Genomic DNA, 16,046 nt, shown 5'->3' with positions numbered 1-16,046 from the left:
TTTTAACTTATGTGTACTCTCTCATGTGATTTTCTTTGACTGCAGGATTGAAAGACAAATGACTGCAGCATTTCGGTCTACAGATCCTATAGATATGATCGCAATAAGAATTAGTTAATCCGACATATCTGAGGTCCGGTGTGGATCTAGATGCGATTACTAAATACGTGCCAGGAATCATGGTGTTGGATCTAGATTGATTTTCTCTGATTTGATCTGACTGAGTCGTCTTTGCGCAAGTACTAGATTTGTGTCGTCTAGTGTGTCGATACTTAGAGCCAGTGTCTATTGAGCTGGTTTATGGATTTTGTCTATTTTTGCAATCATAATCGAGGGGAGTACAATTCTTTCAAGAGAGGGGTATTGTCACAAAATTATGACATGGCATGTCCAATTGACAAGACCTAAAGTTATAAGTTGTTCCAAGGAACAACTTATAGGGTCCCGTCTAATGGGGCCCTAGGGACACCTAAAGATTAAAGACAAAAAGAGAGATCACTTAAAAGGTTGATGACATGGCAATTATATGGACACTCCGTGTTTCGCGCTGATGACGTGGCAGACCGTATGGACCTTTGCATTTACGACAGAGCTGTACGGATTTCCGCGTGGAGTGCTAGCAGCTTTTGGGGCCAAGTGCTTTTGAGTTTGAAGATTTTCATGTAACTGCTTTTGAGAGCCCTCGGGGCCTTTAAATTGAACCCCGGGGCCACTCTTTGGCTCAGATTTGTTGACGAGCTTCAGAGCAGAGAGTACCCGTGGGCATTGTAACTTTGCTCGAGCATTAATATAAAAACAAATATCGAAAGGGGCACCAATCTTTGGGGCCAACCTCTCTGGGCACAGAACTACGCTAGGCCGTGTCGACTCAATTGAAATGTGATTAGAGTGCGAAGTATTTTTAAGTGATTCTCTCGGTGTCGTGCTAGATTCTCGACGTGGAGTGCCCAAGTTTGTTACACTGGAGTCCCGTCTACCTTTATGACCCCTTTCTTTCTTTGCTTGTTGCTCGAGCTTTAGTGCTCTCTAGATCAGATTGTTGAAATTTTTGCTTGGCTCTAGAACCTCCTATTCCCTAAGCTTTTTACTTTTGAACCCACTCACGAACCCGGCTTGCACTCACTTGTCCGATGAATGCTCCTGCATTTGTTAGCTCTTTGATCTTCTCTACATCAGGGTTGACACGTACGGTCACGTACGACGGGTACACGTACGAAGACGTGCGGTAGTAATTGAACTAAACAAAATTAGACGCACGTTGACGTAACGTACGATGCAAAATATAAAAAATATCATACGTCTTTACAAACTACAAGAGAGACTAAACCAAGAAGTTTTCAAACTAAGAAGTTAGAACATGATAGATTATATGAGTCATGACATAGACCTTAGTACTTAGTACTAACTACTTACAACTTACTCTATAAGTTAGAACATGAAAGATCTGTCCATGGACATTGAAAACGCCAATGTTCGAAAAAACAAGAATCATGACTACATTACATAAAATAGAGAGATACAAGTGACAAAAGTAGTGACACAACTCATGGCCCATGGGTGCAAACTTTAAAGCATAAAGAGAGAGTCCTAACTGCTCATATCGCTCTCATCACCGGAGTCGTGGTCCGAGCTTGAGCTTGAGCTTGAGCTTAAGGTAGTGCAATTATCCTCATGACGACATGAATCAATGCAATAGATGCAAGATCATAATCTTCCTCACTAAGGATGTTGCCCTCATCATAAAACTCTGGCTCTCTAGGATCCGCAAGCCTAGAAATTGGCACATTCTGCAAAGTGGTGGCCGCCACAGTAGATCCACTACCCAAGCCTCACCGCACATAGGTCATGGGTGTTTGAGCCAATGCAACCGTTGGGCTCCTAGTCAAACGTAGTCAAAATTGTGAAACAATCCACACAAAAAAAAAGCAACAACAACAACAACCGAACAAGTCCCGTACGAACGTACAAGTCGTACGGTACAGTACAGAACGTACAAATTGTTCCCTACGCCGTAGGGCAACCCTGCTCTACTAGCAGTGTAAAACGCAACGAACCGAATGCAACCCAAACGTTCCGAACGGCCTTCCGGACGAGTCCCGTTCCCGAAACGGAGTCGGGAATGGAACATCGTGTTCCAAAACAAGGTGTAACCGGAACGGTGTTCCGGAACAGGGAGGAACGAAGCGGAACACGCAAAAGTAGGCATTTGGGAGCAAATTTGGGGTTGTTTGGGGAACATATTTGAGGGCAGTTTTGGGGGCAATTTAGGAGTTGATTTGGGACTAAGTTGAATGGAGGTAATTCAACCCTTACTTTAGTCGACCGTTCGTTCCCCGTTCCTATTCCGGCTCCCCCTCCTCCTCCCCGTTCCCATCCCGTTCCAGATCCTCCCGTTCCCATTCCCCATTCCCGTTTCGGGTAACTATGCTACGTAGCTCCAAACTGAAAGCTTTCCTTGCTCGATTTTGTCCGGTTCACACAAGATGCCGTCATCACCCTTATTATCAATATATTCTAGTCGAAAGGCCTTGATCAACTTGCTATAAAATCTGAGCTGACATGCCTGATAATGATAATACCATTTCCGTGTTGCACCCTTCAGGGTTTGTGGAAAGTATTCTCCCCACTCATCCTCGTCAATATCCTTCATCTCAGAATATTGTTCAAACGCTTGGATATGAACGTCAAGATTATCCCTTTTTCCGCGTTTGAAAATTGGAAAAGCTATTTTCAAATCTGTGGAACGCTCATGGTGTTTTGGTTTGTCCTTCGAAGCTGACTTCCTTTCGCTGCTCTGATGCTTACGGTAATGGTCCGTGTCTGCATCCTACTTATCCTTATCGTAGGTTTCAATAACGGTGTCCCGCTCATGTTTCTTTTTGGATTTCTTGGGTGCTGATTTGTGACTCCGTCTGCTGCCTTCACTGTCCTCAGTCTGATTCCTGCCCTTGCTCTTATCCTTCCTCTGAGATCCATTCGAGCGAGAACGCCTCTCCGCTCATTCAAAATGCCGTCGCCCGGACTGTGCTGAATTTTGGGAATTTCCAAGTTCCTTACTTTCCCTCTGGTCCAGGTGTGCATCAGAATCAAGATCGATGTCAATGTCAAGGCCTCGTTCCGACTCCTCTGGTATGGTACTGACACAGTCCTGCTCTTCCATGAATATCGTGGTCGGTTGGTCTTCTTCCCCATCCGACTCTTCTGGGCAGCATTGCTGACTTGCAGCTAACTCCAAACCCCAACTGGGAGATAGATTCTTTGTGAAGAGGGCGCGCCTCCTCTAACTAGGGTTAGGCAAGAGGTCCACGAGACCGTCCCGTATCCCTCATGATGAGTAAGGGCTGGTTCCTTGTGGTTCAGGTTCATTTACCGCGGAGATTAAATCACGTGCTCTTCGAACCGTGCAAGATGACCGTCCATCACACAACTTTTTAACTATAAACTGATGGGAATTAAAAGGAATTGGCTATCTCATTATTACGCTCATTTGGACCAAACACAGAGCCTGTCGCATTACTTGGAATCCTAAAATCAATCCAAAGACAGCTTTCTTTCGCTGTTAGCTCACCAGGGTGATCACCAAAATGGAATGAGCTTGTCACTTCTGCTGACAGCTATTCCAGGTTGAACAGTTGGAGCTAGTCTCATCAGATCAGATATATAGACATTGGGTTAAGACTTCGGATAGCAGATGATCACACAAAGACTGAAATGAAAACAGAAGACAAGAGACTGAAACTGGAACAAAAATGTATTCAAATACAGAAAGTGTACAACTGGCATCAGATACAGCCACGAGAGAGCTAGATGATGCTCAGAGAAAATGCTCAATGAGTACAAAAGGATCTCACTAGACTTCGAAATGACTAGTCCCCCAAAATGATGGAGTGGGTCCTATTTATTGATACCCGACTGGGCTCTGACTGACTGTACACTGTGCAATTACTGTGGTAACTGCATTCGATAACTGTTGTTCTCATTTCCAACTAGGGTCTGTTCCCACTGTCTACAGCCCTGGGGAGCGAGAGAATACATAGCTTTAATACTTGCAATCAACTTGAATAAAGCAAGAAAAAAAATCTAAATAACTATAATCGAAAGCATTTTCTTTATTTACTAGCGTGTTAGTCAAGTGCAAATCTTCAAACAAACAAGAGAAACTCTCAGTGCTTTGATCACTAAGATTTTAAATTGTAATCGAGAGCATTTTCTTTTTTTCTTCAAGTGCACATCTTCAAACTGCAGTCCACCCTGATCGACATGGCGATGGAAAGCTTGGCCAGAACAGAGAGGCCACCCAGCTTGTCATCAAATCCATCAACCTGATGGTAGACATCCAGGAAGCCATAAATAGTCTGCCCTAGACTGCTCAACCCCAACTTATGGATACAACCAGTTGTAATCACCTCATTGTTACCCCTGCATCTCTTTTGCTCCCGTCTCTTTTTTTCTTTTTTTTTTATAGAAAAAGATCCTTCTATTAGTTAATGAAAACTGCCCATAGGGCTACATCCACCTCTGCAAGAGAGGGCTACAACAAGCATGGTGGGGAGACTCTCCCAATGAAAAAACAGCATATGTACAATGGGGCTAAATCAGGAGATGGGAGGAGGGAAAAGCCACACAGGTGGACAGTAGTGCCATCTGAGCACCCCCTGGACCATGGAGTAGAACGGCCCAGGGCGCCAGAGTCGAAGGAAAGCCTCGCGGTGCTCCCGCATGCAGTCGGCGCTGCCCTGTAGTCCCTCAAGCTGTCCTCTGAGAGTATGGATCAGCTCTAGCCAAAAGTCACGAACAGTCTCTGCTGGTGGTACAAGGCGAGCCTCAAAGATGCGGAAACAACGGGCCCGCCAGATAAACCAGAGAGCTAGGCCGCTGATGAGCTCCCAACACTCCGCTCTCTCACTGCTCCACTCCAGTGGAGTAAGGTCTGTAGCAGGCTGGAGTGTAGGTCGACCCCCCTGTATCACTATCATCCTGCTGGTGGAAGACAGCTCAAACTGAAGTGCCGGGCCCATGAGGGTGGACCAAGCCGCTGCCCCCCAAGTGTACTGTCAAGCCGTGGAGAGGGCAGCCATCAGCCGAAGAACTCGTAGCCACACCTGCTCGGCCGAGGGACAGTCCCAAAGACAGTGACGCTGACTCTCCACCAACTGGTCACAGGCTGTACATGCGGCCGAGAGACCACTATGTACAAGCCATCTCCCTACTGCTGTGGCTCTGTGTGCAACCAACCACTGGAACAAGGTGACGCGCCTCGGCTGTCTGGAGTCCCACAGCCTCTGCCAAAAAGCTGCCAAGAACTCAACTGTGAGACCCTCCTCCTGCCAATGACGTGCTGCAGCGGGGCGGGCCTCACTCTGTGCTGCAAGTATATGACGTCCAAGCCGAACAGTGTACTGAAAGAAAGGGACTCCTGGGCGGTCTGCAGAAGAGAATGGGTCCCTCCATAGCCACTCACCAGGATCCCACTGTACTCGTGCCAGTGGACAGCACTCCCAAGCCCATAGCCTCCAGTGTCCTATCTCAAGAGCTGCTGGGTCAGGGTCTATGATGCAAGTCCTCCCACAGATGCCCACAACTCGGATCCTCTGGAAACAACACTCTGCTACCTGCGGGGCCTCTACTGCAACTCTCTGTAGTCGTCCCCCACCCTGAAGCTCGAAGAACAGGGCTGGGACAGTCTCTGAGCAAGCCCTGACTGAAATGAGAACCTCCAGTCGTGTGAAGGCTCCCATCCACCGGGGTGCCACTGGCTTGAGAGGCGTGAGCCAGTCAGCTGGAACTGACTCTGAGATGTCCTGACACATGCTCTGAACCCCTCTCATGCCCTGTAGCTGGACAACCTGCACCTCCTCTGACAAACCTGTGAACTCTAGCCAGTCACCTTGAGAGCGCGCTGGACCTGCTGCCATGGGACCCCAAGAAACATGAGGCCTTCTCCCAACCAAGTGGCCTCGCTGAGTGCTAACCATGGGGTTCCAGACAAGGGGCTGCCGTAGGCGCTCCTCCGTGCACGTCGGCTGTCTCTGCTCTAGGCCACGCCGTAATAGCTCCCAACAACGAAGCAGACTCACAGCGAATCGGTCCTCCAGTCTCCTGCTCAAACCAACTCGACGCAACTCTGTAAAGATCCATCTGGTCGAAGGTTGCCAAGGGCCTCCTGACTGAGGCACCCTGGCACGAAGCCTCTGCAACAAGAACTCCTTCCAGGGCTCCTCGCCTGGAAGAAGTCCTCTGACGACGAACTTCCCAAGAAGGGCTCTGCTCTGCTGTGCTGGATCAATGATCCCAAGCCCTCCCTGAGAACAAGGAAGTGTGATGACCGACCAAGCCACCTTGGCTCGGGCAATCTGAGTGTCACGACCTGAACAAAGGAAGTTCCTCATCAGCCTCTCTACCTGGCTGATGCAGGAACTCGAGAAGATCCAGCAAGAAGTGATGTACCACATAGTCGCCAACAACACCTGGTTGGCAACTACTACTCTACCAGCCAGCGAAAGTCGGGCTGAGCTCCAATGTAACAGCTTTCTCCTGATGGACAGGAGAAGAGGAGCAATCTGCTGCTCGGGGAACAAATCCAAACCAACCTGACAACCCAAGTACCAAACTGCAGTCCCTGGAGGAATCCACCTGAAACCCTCTCCTGGCATCCAATCTGGCACAGGAGCACTACCAACCGAGAAAGCCACTGTCTTTCTCTAGTTGATCAGTGCGCCCGATGCACAGCAGAAGGTCTCCAAAGCCTGCCCACATCTGTGTAAATTGGCCTCCTGGCCCTCTAAGTATAAGGCTGAGTCGTCGGCAAACCCAGCGTCCAGAAGCTCATCTCCCCGTAGAGGGAGTGCTAAGCCCCTCAAACCAACCTGCTGTGACACCAAAAATCTGCTCATCGCCTCCGCATAGAACAGAAAGAGAAAGGGGGCAAGAGGACAACCCTGTCTGACCGATCGTGTGAGCATGAAGCGCTCACCTCTACCTCCTGCCAAAAGCACCTGACTGTGAGCCTGTCTGTACAAAGCTGACACCCCTCTGATCCAAGCCTCTGAGAAGCCCATCCTGCGTAGCGTGCCCTCTAGAAAGTCCCAGTCGACTCTGTCGTATGCCTTCTCAAAATCGAGAAGAAGAATCACAAGGTCCTCCCCACGGAGCCGTGCAAGGGCAGAAGCCTCCCAAAAAGTGAAGATGTTGTCAAGGATACTGCGTTCCTTGACAAAACCTGTCTGAGTCCCATGTATAAGGCTCTCCAATAGTGGCTGAATCCTCAAACTCGGAGCCTTGGCAAGAATTTTGTAGGCTGAGTTGAGAATGGTGATGGGGCGCCACTGTCGAATCTCATCCAAGGAGCCACCCTCCTTTGGAATGAGGTAAATCAGGCCCTCACTCATGCTATCCGGCATCACTCCTGTGTGCAGAATGTACTGAAAGGCACTACAAAGATCTGGGCCAAGCAGGTCCCAGTACTCCAAGAAGAAGCTGGGAGTCAGCCCATCCTCACCTGGACAGCTACCACGAGGGAGGGCCCAAAGAGCCGTGTGCAGCTCCTCAAGCTGAAGAGGTAACTCAAGCCTCTGCCGCATCTCCAGAGTCACAAGACAGGGCATCTGTGCCCAAACCTGCTCCCTGGATACATCCTGTCTCTCTGACTCGGGCTCAGCCGACAGTAGCTCACGGTAAAAGTCAGTAGCGACTGCACGCATATCCTCAGGCTCACAAACAACTGACCCATCGAGTCTCCTCAACTGATTGACCTTGGCATGCGAGTGCCGAGGTCCCACTGTCTCAAAAAAAACCACCTGTCACCCTGTCACCCACCTGAGTCCACTGAGATGCCTGTCGATGAAAGGCAAACTCATGGCGCCTCTCCTCTGTGCAAGCAAGCTCCTGTCGAGCCTGCTGTAACTGCTCCTCCAACCATGGACTGTCTGGATGCTACTCCTGCATCCTCTGTAGTGAAGCAATGCCTCGTCTGAGACGCTGCTCCTCCTCTCTCGCTGCAGCCCGTCGAGCCAGAGACTCCTGGAGAAAGAAGTGGCTAAGCTGAGCTAGGCCTGAGGCCACTCTGTCTGCAGGTGGAGCCTGGCTGTCCATGCCCTCTATCCATAGAACCTCGACCCTCTCTCTGAGTGCTGAGTCCAACAAGACCCGCTCTGGGATGCGAAGCATCGTGCTCCCACTCCTCTGCCTATCTGCCACTGTCAGAATCACTGGTGCATGGTCCGAGAAGGATGTCCCTGCCAGGATGCCCACTGATCCCCCCAAGTCACTGAAGTGGTCACTAGTGTAGAAGCGATCTATGCGCGATAGATTCACTCCTCCCACTCTGCGGTCCGATCTAGAGAAGGCAAGACTCTCTGGAGGCCTCACAAAGCCAGAATGTTGCCATGTATCCGAGACCCTCAGCGTCATACAAAACCTCTCCCAAGCTGCTAACTCGACTCCATGCACAGTAGCATGGCTGCCTCCGATCCTGTCAGAAGGGTCCTCCAACATGTTGAAGTCCCCTCCTACACACCACTGGTCAACCTGTGGCAAAGACTCAACAATCTGTGACCAAAACTCTGCACGAGCACTCGCCACATTGGGCGCATAGATGTTCAGGAAACCCACAAGGCTACCCTGAACCTGCATAGTAATCCACTGAGCCCTGCCTGGTACAATAATCCCTCTGCCCACAATGGCCTGCTGTAGTATGTCCGCAATAGTCATACATACCCCACCCTGGATGCCTCCAGGTCCAAAAGCAGCTGACCAAAAGGTATCATAGCGTCCACGCAAAATCTGACCACATCGCCGAATGCGGCTCTCAGACAAATGGTGCTCCTGAAGCATAAGGAGATCAATCTCTCCTCCCACAAGGCAACGCTGAAGCTCCTGACGCAATCGGCCCCGCTGTCGGTGAAACTGGGGCCCACCTAGTCCCTGCACGTTCCACGAGACGATCCTCATGGGGAGCGAGAGAGAACAGATGCTGCCGCAGCAGCAAGACGAGCTATCTTCGAAGCAGGCTTGGATGGGGAGTAATCCGCATCCGAGCGTCCTCTAGATAGGCGAGACTGCAGTGAGTGCCTGGTCCAAGCCCAAGCAGAGCGAGCCGTGCGTAAAGCAACCTCCTCTGTCCAGGAGTCCTCATGAATGAATACATAGCAAGGCAAACACTGCGTATCAGCAAAAAAGTACACCACAATGTGTCTACATCCTGCTGAGTCTGGGGGTGTCACCGCAAATTTGGCCAGTGGTCACAACGTCTGCAGCAAATCTGTAACGCCAAGTTCTCCCATGTGGTGAGAGAACTCGAGAACCTGTGTATGCAACCATCCCACCACTGAGTCGAGGGACCACTCTGTCTCAGTCCTGCCACAGAGGGGGAAGGAGAAACCAACTACTGAGTCCAAGGCCTCTGTCCCCCTAGCGGCGAGGAACAAAGCGTGGACTCTGAAGCAGGCTGCCTCGTGGTCTGCTGCGGAGTCGCCAAGAAAACGAGTAAACCCGTAATCGAAGAAATCCCAGCGGCGTCGGAGGTCAATGCTCGTCAAACCACGCGGGATAGCTGCAAGAGAAGATGTCTGAATCTGCAGAGGGGGCCGCATGAAGGGCTGACCCTCTCTCGCTAGGCGACTCGTGGCAAAGGCGCTGCCAAGAGATCTCCTAGCCGCCGGCGAGGGTCCAGTCTCCTGAGCCGACTGAGGTACTGAAGCAGGAGGAGGGGGAGAAGGGGCTGGGGGGGGGGGGGGGGGGGGGGGGGGGGGGGGGAGAGGAGAAGCGGGGTGGGGCGGCAGAGACATGGGGGAGGCGAGGTGGGGGGTGAGCGGTAGCAGAGGGCGGGGGAGGGCATGAGGAGGAGGAGGGGAGATCGGAAGGCGGAGCGGCTGGCGAGGGTGAAGCGGAGGTGGCGGCTGGCGAAGGAGGCTCCTCCTGCTCAAGAGGCCCAAAGCGGTTCCCCGTGGGAACCCACTACTGCTGAGTAGGCACCTGGGGGCCACTCTGAGTGCCAGGCTGACGCTGTGGCCCCTGGCGTCGACGGCCACGGGCCTGCTGCCACCCCTCCTCCGCTGGAGCCCCAGGCTCGGAGGGTGGCGCTGAATCTGTGCTCTGTGTCGCTGGCTGTGGCTGTGGCCCAGCCTTGGCAGGTTGGGGCTGAGGCTGGGGTGCGGGTCGTGGTCTCCTCCGTGGACAGGCCTTCGCTAGGTGGCCCATCTGTCTGCAAATGAAACACTGGTTCGGGAGACCCGAGTACTCCACACTCTGTCGAAACCAACCCCCACTCACCCGAGGCAAAAGGATGACCTTCGGGAGCGTGTAGGTATCTCTGACCAAAACTCGAACTGAAGGGATGCCAGCCGCCTTGGCAGCTACTGATGCTGCCGTACGAGGTGTCTCCAGGACTGTCCCGATGGCGGAGCCAATCCTGGAGAGAAGTGGAAGGTACTCCCTCCGTAAACCCGGAAAGCAGACTGAGATGGGGATGTCTGCCTCCTCTACTAGCACATCCGAAGTCGGGTCAAAACCATGTCGCCACTGTCGAAAGTGGGCGCGTGATGCTCGAATGGCCAGTGGACTCATAGCAATGACCTTGGAAGCCATCTCGGAAGTCTCGAACTCAATCTGGTAGTACCCCCGTCCGAGAATCTGGACATCCAAGATCTTGCCCACCTCTGAGAGAAGGCGGGCCTAGAGAAGGTCTCGCAGCCCTCCTCTGCTAGGTCGAGTGCCGAGAACCTTGCAGATAACCGAAGTCGCCTGCAATCTCTCTACCTCTGCGGCAAGGCTCGCTTGCTCTGTAGGCGAGAGAGCAAGTCGAATGGTGGGCTCAGCGGGGTCGGGCGAGGGGGCTTCATCAGAGTCCCTCTGTGGCGAAGCTGGAGCCTCCATTTGTGTCTGCTGCTGTAGGGGAGGGGCGGAGAAACGTAGTCGAAAAACGAAGCTTTTGCAGGACCGAACCCGTCACTGGTACTGGCGAGGCCCGACAAGCAAGATGGCCGTCGTGAGGTAGGATTGGGAGGCGGGGCTGGGGGGCTGAGGCAGAAAACGGGGCGGCAGGCGGGAGTGGGGGGAAAGCTGGCGAGCAGGTGGGCAAGGCGGGCATAGGGCTGCGGGCAGGCTGGGCAGCGCGCTGGCGTACGCGCAGCAGGTGCGGGCGGCGAGGGCAGGGGGGGAATGGGCAGCGGTGGCGCGCGAGGGCAGGGGGGGGAGGGGCAGGGGGAGGTTGCGATGGCGAGTGGGTAGCGCAACAGCAGCAGCGAGCTCTCGGAACGGGTCCTGTCTTGTTGTCTTTATTGCTCCCGTCTCTTTTGATGTATAGTTACCCGGAACGGGAAATCAGAACGCGGAACGGGGAACAGCAATGGGCATGAAATGCCATTTCCTCTTTATGGATACTCACGTTTGAAACACGACACGGGGATTTGGAACGGGAAGTAGGGGAACGGAGACCTAAAAACGGTCATTAAACGGCCTTCCCTGTAACTGTGTTCTGATGTTACCTCCCCTTATGATGTGAAAGCCTTTATCCTCACATGCCCTCTCTGTAGTCGCCTCCCCAATCATAGCAGTATCCATTGTACACCTTTTTGTTTTCTCTAATTTAACTCCCAAAGTTTTGATGGGGGAAAAAAAAAAGGAAACTCTCAGTGCTTTGATTACTAAGATTTTTAGCTAAAGAGTAGCTTTCAAGTATTTTAGAGTAACACAAGGATTTCCAAATTTTACTTTATTGACAAACTTGCTCGAAATATTTAGGACCTTCAATAAAGCATGGCATTGACGAGAGTTGAACAGAAAAGCCAAAATGGTGTATTCAGAATTCATCAGCAATCACTTACCTTTGGTGCATCAGAGATGGTTTTCTGCATCTCTCTGACTTCTTCTAGTAAGCGAGCTATCTCTTGATCCTTCGACTCTAGCATAGTGTTAGCCATTTCTTGGAACGTACTATATTCTCCCTGACAATTTAATTAACAAACTGAGTATTTCATACACAAAGCTGAAGGTCCTAATTTGAAGTGAATGAACACATGCATCCCAAGAAAGAGTGCGAGTGATTGTCAGGCCTAAGCGAGATACGGAGCAAGGCCTCACATCCAGTCGAGGTCGAGGCCTATGGAAGGTGGGAGCATAGGCCCTCGACTCGAGTACTCACATGTGAGGCCTCTACTCACGTAGGCCTGCATCTCACACAGGCCTCAACCTCGACTAACATGTGAGGCCTTGCCTCACCTCTCCCATAGGCCTCACAATCAGCTCCTCACAAAGAATGATACGACTTAAAATAAACAACAAATAATAGTTATTACCTCTAGCTGTGTGAACTTTTCCTTTAGCAGTGCCATTTCCTGCTCTGCCGTGATTTTGGATGCATTTTTCTCCATTAAAGCATTGTATCTTTCTGCATTTAAAGACATCAATTTGGAATTTATTCATTGCTATTGATAATTGGCATCCTGAGAATCAAAATACACCTGCAATATATTCTGTCCATATATCACGTAAACAAATTCCAAAATTGTTTCCTCCCCGTTTCTTTTTCAAGCAGTTTCAGAAAAACCCATTTTCAGGTTCCTCTAGTTTTGTAGTAACTAATTTTCACTGGTATCTTTTTTTTAAGTTTACGAATCACAATTCAAAGTTGTGAAGACGTTGCAATTTTTATCATCCTGGCAGTTGTACACGTAACTTTTAAAGTTAAGTGTCAGTGATGACCAGGTAGTGATCACTCATGGCATCCATTATGTTTTAAGAATGAATTAATGTCAATCTCTAAATCTGTGATAACATCATTGTGAGTGGACCCTCTTACTATGACTCATGACCCTTGAGAAAAACCTGGGTTTTTGTCATTTTTCATTCTTGCACCTTAACATTTCAGGTTCAGGCAGCCATATAGTACTCCGACAGTTCGAGTACCTCTGAAATATGTTGTAACTGTCTACACAGTTGTTCAAACAGTTGCAGTTGAAGACTGAGCAGTTTGACTCTTGTGCAAGACATGCACAAACTCCACAGAAACGGAATAGTAGCTAGAACGTTTGTATATGGCCCTTCTTCAGGGAAATCTTGCAAAGTCTGAATTTGGTGGAACACTGGCGTTCGCTGCTCCTGCTCTCCCCGCCATCACTACATAAACACAAACACACACACCCCAACCCCAACCCCCCCCCCCCCCCCCCCCCCTGCCTCTCCGTCGCCCTCTCTCCCACACTCGTGCTGCCCTCCCCTGCTATCACTGTCCTCCCCTCAGCTCGCTCCCGCTGCCCCCTGCCGTCTCGCAAGCTGCCCCTCGCCCTGCCCGCTGCCCCGCCTATCCTCTACGCGCTGCCCCACTCGCTGCCTCCCCCTTTTCACTCTTCCAGCCTTCCCTCTTGCCTCTCGGGCCTCTTTCTGTGAGAGGCTCACAGCAGCAAAGGATGCGTCGACACCATGCCCCCCCCCCTCCCCCCCCAAAAAAAAAAAAAACTCCCGAGATGGCTGCCAAGATCATCGCGATGAACCCGCTAGCCATGGCTCACTTTCGACAGTGGCGCCATGGGTTCGATTCAGTTCATATGTTCTTCCCGAGGAAGCAGACCTCCCCATTTTGGTGTGCTTCCCTAGCTGCTGAGGGACTACCTCCCACTTCTTTCCAGGATTGGTTCCGAGATTGGGACAATCTTCGAGAGCCTCAGTTGCTGCCAGGGCCGCAGGTATACATATAATACGAATTCTGGTTAGGGACACCCACTCTCTCCCAAAGGTAATGCTTCTACCTAGGGTGAGTGGCGGTTGACTCCGCCAGAGTGTGGAGTATTCGGGATTCCCGAACTAGTGCTTCATTTGCAGATAGATGGGCCTTCTAGCGAAGGCAGGTCCCCGCAGGAGATCTCAACCCGCGCCGCACTCTCAACCTCCCAAGGCTGAGCAGTCACAACAGACAGGTCCCCAAGGCACACGCTAGTGCCTCTTCAGAGCCTGGTGGCCAGACAGCTGATGGCTGGCAGCACGTTCACAGCCGCCGCCGACGGGGACGGGCTCGCCACATTGCCCCCCCTGGTGGCCAATCTACGGTAGTCTAGCAGCAATGAGTTCTTGCAAGAAATCGCTCGACCCCCTTACAACAGGATACCCCCGAGGAGCCCAGTCCACCTCAGCCTCGCCGTCGCCCACCCCCCCCCCCCGCCCGCCCCCCAATTCTCCCCACTGAGGCCTCAGCTTCTTCTCTTGATCCCTTCTCGCACTGGCCCTCAAGTACACGGGACTAGACCCTCTTCCACAGCTAGGCACTCTCTTGGCACTGCTTTCGCTTCTAGCCGCTTGGCTCGGGAGGTACAGCCCTAGCTGAGGACACCACTACTGGTGAAGACCTCTTCTTTTGCGTCAGTCCCTCGCGAGCTGACTAGTTTTGACATTCGCCAATGGTGGGACATCTCGACTATGGCTTTACCCGATTCCTCGGTCACCCATCCCCTGACCTCGAGGCAGCCTGCTTCAGAGAACACGTTCTCTTTCTGACCGCAAGAGGCACTAAGGCTCTAGACACAGGGGTTGGCTTCTCCTTCCAGCTCTGCGGCAGAACTCGCTCAGAGTGGACTCTGCATACAGTCCTTGATTGGTTCCAAGTCCACACTCTAGAGTTTAAGCACCACACATGGGATCTGGATGTGAGAGATTTGATTCAAACTCTTTGGCCGTTGGCCAAGTTCAGTGCGATACCACCCGATTTTGCTGGATGCAGACACACTCTGGTATACTTCTTTGCAGACACTCAAGTCTCATAGTGCCCCTTGCTATGTATTTGTACATTAGGATTCCTGGACAGAGGATGTAGCTCTACGGATTGCAGGTTCTTCTAGGGCCTCGGTTCAACAATCACTTCAGACACGCCTATCTCGGGGTCACTCGGATGCAAATTACTCCCTATGCAAGCCAGCCTCGAAGATTGCGAGGTCGGTTGCTGTGGCAACATCGGTCTTTCTCATTGATCCCATGAGGATTGTCTCATGGAACGTGCAGGGCTTAGGTGGACCTTAGGTGGACCCCAGTTTCAGCGTCAGCAGGGTTGCTTGCGTCAAGAGCTTCAGAGATGCCTTGTGGGTGGTATGATTGTTATACTTTTGCTTCAGGAGCGTCATCTTTGTGACAGCTGCATCCGGCATTGTGGTCAGATTCTGCGTAGCCCCTATGAGACTTTTTGGTCGGCTGCTTTTGGGTCTAGAAGCATCCAGGGAGGTGTATGTATGACTATTGCGGATTCATGAGAGCAAGCCATTGTGGGCAGAGGTAACATTGTGCTTAGTAGGGCCCAATGGAGTACTATGTAGGTTCACGATAGCCTCATGGGCTTCCTGAACATTTATGCACCCAACCATGCAAGTGCACGAGCAGAGTTTTGGCCACAAATTGTGAACTCATTTCCTCATGCAGAGCAATGGTGTGTTGGGGGGACTTCAGCATGTTGGAGGACCCCTCGAATAGGATTGGAGGCAGTCATGTTACCGTACACGGGGCTGAGTTCCAATGCTTGGCAGCATGCAGGCTTTGTGCGACCCTCAAACAACGTCTCTTTCTCTCAATCTGTAGGGGGCGTGAATCTATCTCTGATAGATCGCTTCTACGCCACTGACAACATCTGTGACATGGGAGGATCCATATGCATTTTGGCAAGGACTACCTTTTCATGCGTCAGTGATTCTTACTCTGGTAGGCAGACAGAGGAATCACATTGCTATGTTGTGCATCCCCGAAAGGATTCTGTTGGATACGGAGCTTAGAGAGCGGGTGGTGGTGCTTTGGACAGAGTGTTTGGGCACACATGGCACCCCTGAAAGACAGTGGCTTTCTCGGTTGGTGGTGCTCCTGTACCCGATTGGATACCAGGAGAGGGTTTTAGGTATTTTCCCCCAGGGACTGCAGTTCGGTACTTGGGTTGTCAGGTTGTCATTTTGACGATTATGGATGCAGCCGTCTCATTGCAAGGTACCAACGGTCTGCATTGCGCTGTATATGACAGTATGCAAAGGGCAGTGCGCAACCATCTTCAACGAGCGATGGATAGGGACATGTTAATTGTTCAG

The 16,046-nt window shown here is 51.3% G+C and overlaps 1 protein-coding gene across 4 annotated transcripts in view; it reads right to left on the bottom strand.

The window, feature by feature from the left end:
- The window catches only part of ATGRIP (Golgi-localized GRIP domain-containing protein), a 172,719-nt gene that overhangs the window by 19,382 nt on the left and 137,291 nt on the right, over nt 1-16,046 (bottom strand). For all 4 annotated transcript variants that reach the window (XR_015187007.1, XM_086504852.1, XM_086504854.1 and 1 more), the window contains 2 exons: nt 12,294-12,385; nt 11,823-11,942 (listed from right to left, as the gene is read on the bottom strand). Coding sequence is in view for 3 of the 4 variants with exons in the window: in XM_086504852.1 (XP_086360978.1) it covers nt 11,823-11,942; nt 12,294-12,385 (212 nt within the window). In the remaining variant the exon portion in view is untranslated. The remainder of the gene's footprint in view (nt 1-11,822; nt 11,943-12,293; nt 12,386-16,046) is intronic.

Source organism: Adiantum capillus-veneris, chromosome 28 (assembly GCF_014529385.1).
Source record: "Adiantum capillus-veneris isolate H3 chromosome 28, ASM1452938v2, whole genome shotgun sequence".
Classification (NCBI taxonomy): domain Eukaryota; kingdom Viridiplantae; phylum Streptophyta; class Polypodiopsida; order Polypodiales; family Pteridaceae; genus Adiantum; species Adiantum capillus-veneris.
Note: the sequence above shows the minus strand (reverse complement) of the source record. Positions and strands in the feature narration are given on the sequence as shown.